This window comes from Penicillium hordei (assembly GCF_028827395.1).
Source record: "Penicillium hordei strain IBT 12815 chromosome Unknown utg000005l_segment0_segment0, whole genome shotgun sequence".
Classification (NCBI taxonomy): domain Eukaryota; kingdom Fungi; phylum Ascomycota; class Eurotiomycetes; order Eurotiales; family Aspergillaceae; genus Penicillium; species Penicillium hordei.
The window spans coordinates 2,394,339-2,407,501 of record NW_026623146.1 but is presented as its reverse complement, the minus strand read 5'-3'; the positions used below and the strand labels follow the sequence as shown (position 1 = coordinate 2,407,501).

At 50.3% G+C, this 13,163-nt stretch overlaps 6 protein-coding genes across 6 annotated transcripts; 2 read left to right on the top strand and 4 right to left on the bottom strand.

The window, feature by feature from the left end:
* Nucleotides 1-205: 205 nt before the first annotated feature.
* On the bottom strand, nt 206-4,603 carry spt6 (chromatin-remodeling histone chaperone SPT6; the record flags this gene model as incomplete). Its single annotated transcript, XM_056900916.1, has 4 exons — nt 206-456; nt 516-4,167; nt 4,220-4,381; nt 4,433-4,603. 4 exons carry the CDS (start codon nt 4,601-4,603, stop codon nt 206-208), a joined length of 4,236 nt encoding a protein of 1,411 aa, XP_056749584.1.
* An 846-nt stretch (nt 4,604-5,449) lies between these two features.
* ste7 (MAP kinase kinase Ste7) lies at nt 5,450-7,286 on the top strand (the record flags this gene model as incomplete). Its single annotated transcript, XM_056900915.1, has 4 exons — nt 5,450-5,737; nt 5,803-5,960; nt 6,012-6,549; nt 6,609-7,286. 4 exons carry the CDS (start codon nt 5,450-5,452, stop codon nt 7,284-7,286), a joined length of 1,662 nt encoding a protein of 553 aa, XP_056749583.1.
* Nucleotides 7,287-7,996: 710 nt separating this feature from the next.
* Nucleotides 7,997-8,341, bottom strand: N7537_009860 (uncharacterized protein; the record flags this gene model as incomplete). Its single annotated transcript, XM_056900914.1, has 1 exon — nt 7,997-8,341. One exon carries the CDS (start codon nt 8,339-8,341, stop codon nt 7,997-7,999), a length of 345 nt encoding a protein of 114 aa, XP_056749582.1.
* A 152-nt stretch (nt 8,342-8,493) lies between these two features.
* N7537_009859 (uncharacterized protein) lies at nt 8,494-8,765 on the top strand (the record flags this gene model as incomplete). The annotated part of the gene is made up of 2 exons (XM_056900913.1): nt 8,494-8,628; nt 8,661-8,765. 2 exons carry the CDS (start codon nt 8,494-8,496, stop codon nt 8,763-8,765), a joined length of 240 nt encoding a protein of 79 aa, XP_056749581.1.
* Nucleotides 8,766-8,825: 60 nt separating this feature from the next.
* Nucleotides 8,826-9,023, bottom strand: N7537_009858 (uncharacterized protein; the record flags this gene model as incomplete). The annotated part of the gene is made up of 1 exon (XM_056900912.1): nt 8,826-9,023. The coding sequence occupies one exon, from the start codon at nt 9,021-9,023 to the stop codon at nt 8,826-8,828; it is 198 nt and encodes a 65-aa protein (XP_056749580.1).
* Nucleotides 9,024-9,943: 920 nt separating this feature from the next.
* On the bottom strand, nt 9,944-12,137 carry N7537_009857 (uncharacterized protein; the record flags this gene model as incomplete). The annotated part of the gene is made up of 2 exons (XM_056900911.1): nt 9,944-10,367; nt 10,417-12,137. The coding sequence occupies 2 exons, from the start codon at nt 12,135-12,137 to the stop codon at nt 9,944-9,946; spliced, it is 2,145 nt and encodes a 714-aa protein (XP_056749579.1).
* Nucleotides 12,138-13,163: the final 1,026 nt, after the last annotated feature.

Here is a 13,163-nt window from a genome sequence, read left to right as displayed (position 1 = left end):
GCCTATACAATCCCGTCTCTACACACATACATCAGCTGTAGGGATGTAGGTAATTCCACAAATCGCTTGAAATTCATTGATAATGGTTACATGTCATGCCAAAGGTGTATCAAATTAAAAGAAAGTAGGAAATTCCATCCCATCTTTTCTGGGATTTTGGGGGGCTTTTTTGGAATAGATAGTACACTGTACAGACGAGAAACACTCATCTCCGGCCGCCCTTGCTCATGTTGCTGAACATCAGCTTAAAGCCGTTGCACAGTGCATGCATATCCGGGTAGGGGTTCTTCTGCAGTTCATAGCCCTGAGGAATCACCTTGACCGGCCAGTTCTGAAGTCGCGCATGTTCGCCTGCCTTGAAGCAAAGGTAAAAGTAACCGGGGTATTTAGCGTTGATACAGAATGCATATGCCGAGCGGCGGGGATTGGCCTTGGTATAAGTTTCGAGCCATTGATCTATTGGATTGGATGTTAGTTGGATGCTAGTTGGATGGATAAGATTGCCAAAAACATACCTGTCTCAGTCTTGCTGCCTTCTTGGAACTTCTCGTGCAGAATCATCTCGCTAACCTTCTTGGCCATCGCTTTGACGTGATTGACGATCAGGTCATCCAGGTCACTGTAAGTGTACCGACCACCGACCTTGAGGACACGGCCGACAGAGAACTCGTTCTCTTTGTCCAGCTCGAGAACATCAATGTGCTGGTACACACCTTGCGCCACCTTCCAAGTGACAGCTAGGTGATCGTGGCCTCGGGAGGATGGGCGAATGACAACATCGCCTGGGCTTTGAGAACCTAAGAACTCCTCGGCCTGGGTGGAGTTGAACGGCCGGAAAAGCGGGTGCTTGATAACACGCATGGCTTGACCGCCACGCTGCGTCTTCTCCTGCAGCGACTCCTTATCGGCTCGCTCCTGCTGCTCGTCCCAATCGCCGAAGCCATGATCCTGGTTTCGATGAGATGGGTGACTGACTTGATCCTCACGTAGAGAGACGTTGCAAGAGAAACCCTTGCGGTTTAAGAACAGGATCTTGGCCGGGACTGTCTGGTGGACTTGGTATGCGTTGCGTACAGGGGTGTCGTAGGGAACACCGAGTTCGGTTTCGGCCACAAGCACATCAACTCCGCAATCCAATTTGGCCTCAATGTGATCCTCGAATACCCGCTTGATGGCAATGGGCACCACCATGCCAGGTGTTAAAGAGTCGGGCGTCTCGCCAGTGAGCATTGTGAAAATATCGTCGGTGCCGAGGAAGACATAGTGCTTGCGCAATTCCTCGTAGGGTTGTTGTAACTCGGCTCGGATCGTCTCGAGGGTGGCACGCTTGCGTTGGTTGAGGTTCTTCTCGAGCTGCTCTGCATACTCCTCCAGAATAAGATCATTGACACGGTCCTGTGCCTCTTCCCGGAACAGCTTCCGCATGATAGCCCCAGTGCCGTTCTCGTCGGTCTCGGCCTTGATATCTTCCTCGTCCAACTCTAGCGCATCAGCGGCCATCTTACGCGCAATATCGTAGTCTTCGGGATGCACACGGGTGTTGTCCAGCGGATCAGCATCGGGATCAGCGTTCTCGAAATCGATGTAGACGAAACTAGCACAGTTGTTCCAAACCTTGACACCCATAGCCGGGTATGTCGCGTTGACACCAAGCAATTCCACCCGATTGTTTACAACTCCGCCGTTCATGTTGACAATCTTGAGCAAGTGAGCCGCCTTTCGGGGACCAAGGCCGCAGACATATGGTAAGAGATTAGCTGTCGCCGTGTCTGCCACTGCCTCGTTGAGGTCAACACCGACCAAGTTGACCATGTCCACCAGGGCGGTTTCTAGCTGCTTGAGAAGCATGTCCTGGGAGACTAGTTGCTGGCCTGGTTTAAACTGGATGGAGACAACATCACGGCCCAAGGACGCATATTCCTTGAGCGGGCTCTGCAAGTACCGGCCTAGAGCAACACAGTAATGGGTCAAAGGGCCAAAGCCTGGGTTGTCACTTCTGGCGCGAGGGCTATTGTGGTACAACCGGGCAACCTCATCATTGACAATGACCACCTCTAAGGGGTCGCTGATCTCTTCATCGTGCTCATTTGTGTAGGATGCACCACGTAAGTCTTTTTGGTCGACAATTTCGGATACAAGCTTGTACAGACGGCGCGTCTCTGGCGTCATGCCTGAAACACCGATGACATCTGGTCGACGACGATCTATCAAATCCACAAAAGCGGCCACGTTCCCACCGTCGGCAATGCCACGGCTCTCATCACCTACTGAAAGATCGACGAATTTGCCATTCTCCAAGACACGGCCATCTTCTTCTGTGTAGGCCCAGTGAATGGGGTCCCGGCCCACCTGACCAGATCCGGTGGAGAGAGTGAGAACACGGGGCACTGTGCCTAGGACCATGCCCTTGGGTTTGTAAGGGGCCTGGTCGAGACGTTGTGAGAACGCTTCGCGGCACTCTTTGGCCACATGGTTCTCACATTCCTGTCGAATGTTTTCCTTCACACTGCGATTGATCAACCTTTCCAGTTTGCCCAGTGCCAGATCCAGCACCTCACGGCGAACACGGTTCCAAGCATCAGCAATCTCACTGTAGTTGTCTGACTCAATATCGGCGTAGAGACGTTTACGGAATTGATCAAAGTTTTCAAATCGCACCCGGACGTCAACAAGTCCTTCTTCCTCGGCCTTGAGCATGCGCAAGAACATCTCTGGGCGACGGGCAATATCGCTTAGCTGTTGGTTGCGCAGATATTTGAATTCAGCGTAGGGATGCTGCTCATCAATCCGGCGAAGTCCTTTCTCTGTGCGGAAGCAATCGACGACTCCGTTCATGTAGTATGCCTGACGAATCACCTTGCGCATTTTAGGGCTGACAGCAAGTTCTTCGGCGAACATCGACTTAGCAGCTTTGAGAACATGCGAACTGTTGGAAAAGTCGTTGTCGACAAACTGATCTGCCAACTCTTCGGGCTGCTCAGTGGGATCTTCAGTGTATTGCCGGCGGCCTTCCTTGGAGGCATTCTGAGCAAATGCATCTGCAGTGATGCCAAAAGCACGCACGAAGCCATAAGCCTTGCCGTTCCGAACCCGCTCAAAGAAAGACCTGCCAGTGGCTTTTCGGCGTTGTGTTTCTCCAGTAGCCTCGCCGTTGACCTGATTGAGATCCCGTAGTTGTGAAGAATACTGGAAATGGATATAGTCCTGCACATCTTGGAGTTCCTCCATGGTCGCGGCCGCAGCAAGTTGATCCTCGACGTTGGAATCATTCACGTTGAAGAGACTTTGCAGGTTGTCGTATGTCTTTTTAATTGTACCACGCTTGTCGACCAAAGCGCGGAATTTGAGATCATGATCGAAGATATCCCATAGATCAGTCATATTGAGGAGTTTCTCGGCGCGGATGCTGTATTGGGCGGAGTCATCGTCGGGATCGGCCCCATTGGCCATATCTTTGACAGCATGAATCATGTAGTCCTTGCGATGCTGGAAAATGAAGGGCACTTCCCAATCATCCGTGATTAGGAATTCTAACATTTTAGCAACAGAGCGCTGGAATGGTTCGCGCAATTCCGGATCCATGCGCTTCTTGAGCAACATCAAGTTTGCGATCCAGACTGCCTCCTCCCGGAATTGATCCTCGGATAATGTCACATGCTTGTAAGGCTTGCGAGCAACCTGATGGCGTTCGGGTTCATCGAGGAGACGAATTTCGTTATCATCCTCCGTCAACATCCTCTCGGCCAGCTCTGATGGTTCAAAGACATCCTTCAAGTCTAGGTGACGTTCTTCGGTTTGTTTGTCTGCATCTTCTTGGTCTTCCATTTGTAGTGCGAAATCGTACTCTGTGCCATCACCGAATGCAGCGCGCATATCCTCAAGTGCATTTTCATCCAAGCCCGAGGTATCAGTCGGAATCAAGCCGGTCTTGTTGACTCTGGAGGCAGGCGCAACCCCAAGGTCATCCCGTTCGCGCTGGGCCTCGTCGTCGGAGAAAGTATCCTCTTCAATAAAGTCGTCCATCTCATCGCGCAGACCGCGGCGCTGGCCTGGTCTAGCATATTGTTGCGCTTCCTCCTCTTCGTCCGAGTTGAAAATATCGTCGACGCCTTGAGACGGTTGGTGGCTCTCGCGATCCTTGCCTCGTTTCAAACGCTTAAACTTTGACTAATATCAGAGCATCAGAATCTTGTCAAATGATGAACTGCAGCCTACATACCTCAGTGGTTGGTCCACGCTGTTGACTTGGACCATGTCCAATGAGTTCCAGATCTTCTTCATCAAGGTGCTCTTCTTCGCGAGCAGCGCGCGGACGTTTCCTATGTTTGCGAGCGGCACGTTCGTCTTCTTCGTCCTCATCCACAATGAAACCTTCACGGACCTAAAATTTCATCAGTAAAGAGATACAGCTGGGTGAAAGGTCGAAACTCACAGCGCGAGCAGCCTCCTCGTCATCTTCTTCTTCGTCTTCCTCCTCGCTCGAGTCATCGTAGTGATTGGTAGTACCTGCACCCTGGCGGCCCTCGGCATCATAGTCATCGGCGACTTCCTCATCGTCGTCATCCATGATCGCCTCACCCTCGATCAGGTCGCGAAGGCTCATCTTGAAGTAAAGATCCCTATTGCTAGGGACCGAGGAGAATGCGGTTACGGATGAAAGATTCAAGATACAATTGCGCAAGTGCGACACCAGGTAGTGCCCAGCTCGTTAAGACGGTCAAAAGTAAAACAGGGAGGGTGAAATTGAAGCAATAGTTGACAAGAGGAAGAATCACGGCCATCGGCGAGGAGAGGATGCGGGTGGCGGTGATTGGCTAGTGCTAGTGTGGCTAGACACTAGTCCTATTGGGGTAGCCTAATTGTGGCTTGCCTGATTCATGTCACGTGCTGATGTCTTTGTGTGTACATAGTATATTGTACATTCAACGATGCCCTGGTCGGATCCTTAATATGCATATATCGCTTTGTACTATTGATATAGGGTCGAGACTATCGAATATGCCCAAGTTCCAACATTATCACCCATCTCATTTAGCCATAACCCCGTCGCGTAAATCCACAAGGACCCAAAGCTAGCCCAAAGACTGGTGGAACCCCCGAAACACTTGTCGTTTCATTAATTATAGTAGCTTTCATAGTTCTTGAAGATCATCTCTCATTTTCTCCCTCTCATATTACCCGTAAAAATCCAACATACTTCTGTTTGGCGCCGACCGGCACATTTTGGTCATAGTTGGTCAAATCGACGCGCCCGCAAGGTCCAATCAGCGTCGCCAAGAACATCGCAAGGTGATATCGACTTCCCCGCTGTTAGCTCGGGGGTTCGTTCTGACCACTCTGATCCCATCGGCTTGGGTAACGCGGACTTGATATCACTCAGGCGACTGGGCTGTTCGTTTTCTTTCTTTCACAACTCTCCCCTTGTGCAACTCCAACGCCTCCAAGCGCCATGACGGACCCGTTCCAGGCTCGGACATTGAAACGCAAGAATGTCAAAGGTCTTGCTCTCAATGCAGCCCCTAAACCCACCTCCAATCCTACCGATGGCGATGCACAAGCCCCTGGGCTCGTTGGGAATAGCGAAGTCAACAACACAGATACGCTCGAAATCGGACTGGAGTTTCGCCTCGATCTTCGCAGTGAAGACCTGGTCACATTGAAAGAACTCGGCGCTGGAAATGGAGGTACTGTTTCCAAGGTGATGCACGCATCCACGAAGGTGGTGATGGCTCGAAAGGTGTGTATTGTGTATTGTGTGTTTCTGCTTGTTGGCCAGCTCTAATTTCCTCGTCCGCCCCGCAGATTATCCGTGTGGAAGCCAAAGAGAATGTACGGAAACAAATTCTACGAGAACTTCGAGTCGGGCATGACTGCAACTGTCCAAATATTGTCACTTTCTATGGTGCATTCCAAAACGAAGCGAGAGATATTGTACTGTGCATGGAATATATGGATCTTGGGTAGGCGGACCCATTTGGGAAACAAAGAGGATATAGCTGACGGGCAATTAGATCTCTCGACCGCGTTTCTAAAGATTTCGGCCCTGTTCGAGTCGATGTGCTGGGGAAGATCACCGAGTCTGTCTTGGCCGGTCTTGTCTACTTATACGAAACCCACCGCATCATGCATCGTGATATCAAGCCGTCTAATATCTTACTGAACTCCCGCGGCAACATCAAGCTCTGTGACTTCGGTGTTGCTACCGAGACAGTTAACTCAATTGCCGATACATTCGTTGGCACTTCCACATACATGGCTCCCGAGCGAATCCAGGGCGGCGCCTATACGGTGCGCTCTGACGTGTGGAGCGTGGGCTTGACGGTCATGGAACTGGCCGTTGGAAAGTTCCCCTTCGATCACTCCGACTCTGCTGCCGGAAACCGTGCTAGCGCAGGACCGATGGGGATTCTGGATCTACTCCAGCAAATTGTGCACGAAACAGCGCCCAAGCTACCCAAGAGTGATGCCTTCCCGCCTATCCTACATGACTTTGTTGGGAAGTGTCTCTTAAAGAAATCCGAGGAGCGCCCAACCCCACGAGAGCTTTATGTATGTTCATTTTTCATTTTGATCTGCAGCTCTTTTTCACGTGTACTAACTCCTTCCAGGACAAAGATGCCTTCTTGCAGGCCGCGAAGCGCACACCAGTAAACCTCGAAGGATGGGCAACGAGCATGATGGACCAAGAAAAGCGCAAGTCCTACTTGGGACCACCAATACCAACATCACTCTCTAGAGAGGCCTCGACATCAGCCTCAAAATCGACTTCATCTCCTCCCGCAGTTCCCACATCAACCAATATCGGCAAGCCCCCTCTCATCAGCAAGCCAACACGGACCCCACAGCAGTCACCATTCCCTTCAAACCCAGTATCAGGCGATATCCCTCTAAGGATCGCCAACGAGGTCCCATCTAGCCACCGTCACTACCCGCAGTCCCAACCCCAGCCCCAGCCTCAATACTACTCATCGTCCTCGTCCCGAGCCACGCGTTCTCCACCACCTCCCTCTCTGGAGCACCTCTCGCTGGAAGCCAACGACGAAAACAGCCGATCCGGTCGTCGCGCGATGCGTCAGCACCTCAACGAGCCCGTTTCTGCTATCGAGGCCCCATCTCGCCCATTCATGAGCCCCCGCTCCGCTAGCTCTAACAACTCCAATCCCCGCACGAACCTGCACTCCACAACAATGCCCATCCGCACTGCGCCGCCGAACGGCCCGCCTCCCGCGCCGCCTGTTTCAGCAGGCGGAAACTGGCGCATCCAACCAGGAACTACACCCCGGTAATGGGGTGATGAGTAGTCAATGTACTCGGATCTGTCTTGGTTCTATTTCCTTTCCATTGTCATGTTTATGTTTTCAGACAAACGTGCATGTATAGACGAAAAACCGATGCAACACGGTCTTGGCTTTAGTGGATGTGCTATTTCCTTGCTGTGTTGTTCTGTCTGGAGTGTACTCATGGCGCTCTTGATGGAACAAAAGGAGGAGCCAAGGCAAGCTGCCCTAACAGCACTTTCTTTTTCTTCCATCTATGAGTATCTCTCTCTATTTTTCTATTTTCTCCTTCTTCACTTCTTATTCAATGACTCTGCTTCGATTGAAACATCTGGCAACGAACCCTATTTTGTTCATTTCTGACTCTGTCTTTATCTGCTGGGATGTCTTCCTGCATTACACGGCGTACATAAATACGTGCAATTCCATACTCTTTCAAACTATGGTAGAAACACTGGGATATGCGTCCCTTCGATATAACTTTCCAACAAAACACGTGTAGCAATCAATCTAAAATTTAAATTCCAAGCTCACCCGACGTGTGGGATATTCGCTGTCCAGGTACCTATATATGCGCCTGGAGGAAGAAAAGCCAATGAGCGAATGACCTCGACCGTTATAAACAGTCTTGCCAGAATAAACACAACTACGATGAGGATCAACAAAGAGCCCTCAACTAATTCTAGTATCTTTGGTTGGCTTTTCAGTTTAAATACCTTCTACCAAGTTGGATCCGAGATCAGATAGGCAAATGGCAAGGCAACAGCCGTTACAACCGAGCTCAGACGCCACAGTAATCTCTCTACGGCTGTAGGGAACTCAAAGTTCCATGCTACGCAGTGGATGGCACCAAGCGCAAAGAAATAAGCCAGGCTCATCACGTACCCTGGCACTCTCCCTATGGCATCTCTGTGCATGGCGTCATTGGGGATCCAGACGTTGGATTTGAAAACATTACCCACCAGGCCAGCATTGGCCATGTAGATCAAGTCTTCCGCGGAGGGATGCCTGACAGCTTTGATGGTATATGATGTCCGGACATCTTGGGGCTTGTCGATCAACATGATATACGTGATCGAGGAGCCAATTGCGAACGACAAGGTAAAATCTCGAGCTGGCTTGTTGGGAGATTTCGGCCAAATCGCACGCCGAGCTGAATGAACATCCACGAGATCTGAAGCAATGCTAAGATCTTGACGACGAGATCGCCATTGTTATGGTCATCCAGGGAATCCTGCGACATGTAGGGCAGTTTGTCGATGATACCAAGCTCACGGGCAAGGAGAAGTTGGTCCGCATCCACCACCCACAGATTGCCACAAAGAAGAGTGAGATTTCCAACCCAGTTCGTGTATGGCGTGTTTAAGACCTTTCTTTCTTTAGGTAGCCTTGAGAAACCATGCTGTTTGCTTTTTCGATGGCAAGGAAGTTGGATCTATCCAATGCCCAGTCAACTTTGCCAATCGCATTCGAGATTTTCTGCATTGACCTCTGAAGCATCTGTGGGGTTCGTATTCCCTCTGGAAGATCTTTTATAGAAAGTATCTCTTAAGTACCGGTGGTAGCATCGGAATCGACAAATCGAATAGGGAATCCACCCATGTTGGCATAGTGTATATGGGAGGCGGACCATGGGACTCCATCTCTCTCCTGGATCTTTGCAAATCGGGTCTTGAGCATCTTAGCAGAGGACACATCACTGCAGGCCCTCCCGAATGCCCACTCAGGAGTGAGAATGGTGATCATCATCCATTTGAGCTTACTGGAAAACCGCCAAAGTGTTCGCAGATATTTTTGGCGTTTTGTCGATGGCGTCGACTGGATTGGGACATTGAGATGGAGAATGGACCAAGTGCAGAGACCTATCACGCTGAGGCAAGACCAGACAATATCCAGAGTCCCTCGAGTATTCGGGGAGGAAACAAAGCCTGCCGTCTCTAGAGGATATGTACAATTGGTGTGAAATATCTGCATTCTGCTAATGGCTCTCGAGTCAAGGGGGTGTAACTATTTTGATATTGTGCGGGGATCTGTATAAGACTAAAGTGCTACGGGCGCAACAAATAGTTCAGCCGTTTCAATTAACCATTCTGTACAGCGCGTCAGCGTTGGCTTCTTCTGTTCTTTTTACTTATTGGTTAACTCAGTAGTGCTGGGCGGCTATGTAAAGGATTGGGGCGAAGTCTATAACACGTAAGGAATATAAATATAGAACAGATGGGTAAATACATTGTTAAATACCAATCCTTGTATACCAATCCTTGTACATCTCGTCCTGTTTACGTCGTGAGCTATACATTCGGGTCATTTCATGGGCTGCTATATCGCATGTTGGTTCATATTATAAAACTAAATAGATAACAGTACAACAGACTCAATAGCCGAGGCTGAGGATGACGTAGTCTACAATGTTTCATTAAAAGAATATTGAATGACTGGCTGAGAATTGATATATCCAGCCATAACATGACCGAGGTGTACATAAAGAGCTCATGTGTTCACAAAGCAAACGGTTTTCGAGACCGACAACAACAACAACAAAAAAAATAAACTTAGAACAGGAGCAAACCAAACCCATGGGCAAAATGATAGCGCAAATAATAAGCCAAACAAAGTCATAAAGCTCTGAACACCAAACGAACCCCACAACAAATCGGACATGTTCTCTATTTCATCATGAGCTCTGGGCCAGCTAGCGGACTGGGAGCAGGGGGTCCATGGGCAACACTCGGGGTCGATGGCGCAGGAGCAAGGTCTGGCATCGGGATTGATATAGACGATTTTCCACCCCGAGTGCTGTTAGTTCCACCGCGGCCAGAGGTCCCAGTGCCGCCACCACGACCACCGCCACGGCTTTCATGGGCAGCGGATGCAGTGGTAGCAGCACGGTCGCTGCCGCTATCGGCCTTCTTGTTGCCTCGCGGACGGCGCGAGGTGCCACCACGAGAGCCGGGTCCACGCAATGGTAGGCCAGTATCTTGGGAGACAGGCACGGCAGCTGCAATAGGAACGTGTGGGTGCGAAGTCACGGTCCGACCCCGACCCGTTCCTCGCCCACGGCCACGGCCACGTTTGATTGTACCGTCGGCGCTGCAAATATTTAGTAAATCTGTAGTAAGAAGGTAGTAAGTAGACATACCGTTCCACCTGGACCTTTTCTCCCTCTGGGACCAGTGGCCCACTGTAGACAAAGAACCCATCCTTGCTGGCAGCAGCCTGCTCCTGCCACACCATTTCGGTGTCATCCACAAATGGATCATCACGGTCGTATTCCTCGACCTTCTTGCGTCGCTTCTTTTTTCCATCGCTAGCCTCTGAGGGCGCACCGTTGGTTCCTGCACCAGTGCCGCCCATGGGAACATCGCCATCCATATCACTATCACGTTCCGCATCGAGGCTCAGGTCCTCATCAGCACTCTCGCCGGCAGAGATTCCTTTGGCATTTTTATCATTTCGTTCCAACGCGGCCCCGGCAGCTGCCACACGAGCCATGCGTGCCTTGTGCGCAGCCAGACGAGGGTGCAAGGCAGCGAAACCATATTGCTCTTCCGCAAGCCGTGCAAAGTTGACAATCTGGTTGCCCTTTTGTAGCGGAACATGAACAATGATGCTGGGTGTGCCACGCGAGTCAGGCGACTTTGCAGAATCATCCCCTCCGCCGAACAGCGCGTTTGTGATCAAGCCAGATCCCTGAGGCAGATGAGGTGCTTCTTTGACAGGTCGAGCTGGCTTGGGGGATGAGGCCTTTGATGCCGGTGCAGTAGCTGTGCTTTTTTCCTTTTTGGCGCTGGGTGTGGAATGCTCTGTGTGGTCGATTTCCATTGATTCAACTGGTTGCTGTCTAGGCGGAGTCGGCTGCCCAGCGGGTTCGGGTTGCGCTGGAGGTTGAGGTTGGCGCACCGCCGGCGGAGAAGGTTCGAGTTTAGGGGTTTGTGATGGGGTTGGCCGCTGCTCGGTAGGTGGGTATGGGGTGGTGTAGGGGGTGGACTGCGACATGGCCTGCGGGATATGCATGGCTCCACGGGAAGCAGAGGAAATGGGAAGGGGCGAGGGTGCTAAGGACGGATGTGAGGGTGTGGAAACCATCGCAGGCGGTGCCGGCGAAGACAGGCCGGACACATGGCCAGAGGAGGAGCGTTGAAGCGTATTGTATATTGGTTGAGAGTTCTGCGCTGGTGGGTCGATGATGCTTGAGATCGCTGGCGATGCACTGGCACGATAACCGTTGCGAGGGGAGATTGCGCGAGCAGGAGGACTATATGATGGTGCTGGAGATGGATTGTCAAACGCAGAGCGAATGGGATCGAAGTTTTGTCCGCTGGTTCGTTGAGGTGGTGGTTGCGGCACTGGAGGTTGCGATTGCGGTTGTGGACGAGAAGGTTGCGACAGCTGATACGAAGCTCCTGGAGCTGTAGGGGGGTGCGGATTTGAGTATGAAGTTGGAGTAAGTTGAGGGGGCTGAGGAGGCTGAGAAGGCTGAGGGGGTTGAGCTATTTGAGTAGGTTGAGTTTGAGCGGGTTGAGGTAGAGCGGGCTGAGCAGGTTGCGGCGTTGCAGGGGCGTGTGGAGGGCTTCGGGCGTCTACCGGGGCCCTCGTTTCCTCTGCCGCAGGTTCTAGCTTAGGCTTTTTCCGGGAAGCAGTGTTGTTTGATTTCTCCCGTGGACGACGCGGAGCCCTTGCCGGTTTTTCTTTGACTTCTTTTGGTTCCTTCTCCTTCTTCTTGGTGTCGGGGTCATCATCCTTCTTACGACGCGACCGCCTGGCGGTACCGGAGGCACGTCGGGCGCCTGTGTCGGGTTTGACATCAGTGCCAATAGACCCTTCTTCTTTGGGTATACCCGTATTAGGAGGATCGGACATGATTTGACAAAATCACAATCAATAAACTGAAAATAAATAAATTGATGGAATTTGGTCAAAATCGAGATGAGGATGAGAGTTGAGTCGAAGTGGTGAAACGTGTCGGGTATCAGGTCGGCAAACAGAGATTGAGGGGGCAGAGGAACACAAGAAAGATAAGATGGTGACGGAAGAGAGAAAACACCAAGAAAACGCGGGAAAAGCAGAAAAAAGAGAGAGGGACGCGGAAGGGGAGAAGGGGGAAAATGTTGACAAGAGAAGAGAAGAGTGCAGAAATAAGAAAGAAAGGGAGAAGAAGAAGAAAAAAAAGGAAAAAAAAGGGAAGAAAGGGGAGAGAGAGAGAGCAAGCAAGATTGGAATTAAAGCACATTACATGAAGTACTGGATAAACTGCTATTTGATATGTCAAGCTCTATACTACTTGGAAACATGGGGGAATTACTACAGAACTCATGTATAGAGTTATCATAGAACTATACCTTCTTACAATATTTATGTAGAATTATATTTGACTTGAGGTCATTGTTGAGTATTGATCATATCCAATTATTCTCCCCTGCGGATCGTTTAGCCTAGAACCGTAAGTTGTACCTGATACAGGAATGGCTTCATTTACCGAATGATCTCGTGTTCTTCAGATCAGGTGCTCACTATATTCTGAGATTTACATTCGATGTGGTCTTATTATTTCTTTCCTTTTGTAGATAATACGAGTCAAAGTAGTACATGTATTGATCCTGCTTGTGTATCCCAATGGAAGCTTATGATAGGTACGACAAATATCGACTTCCATGTTCGGAAAAAAACTCTTGGCTTAAGAAGAAAGGAAAAATAGACAAGATTCTTCTTTCTATATCAATCAATGTGAAAGACCTGATCAGTATCCAATTCGTCATCTATAGCATAAGAAAGATCGATGCGAACTGTATAGATGCCACGGATCAATGTGAGGAACCCAATTGGGACTAGCACATCCGCCATCTCCCACTAGCCCATTCTGGTTAGACTGTTCTGCAACCCCATTTT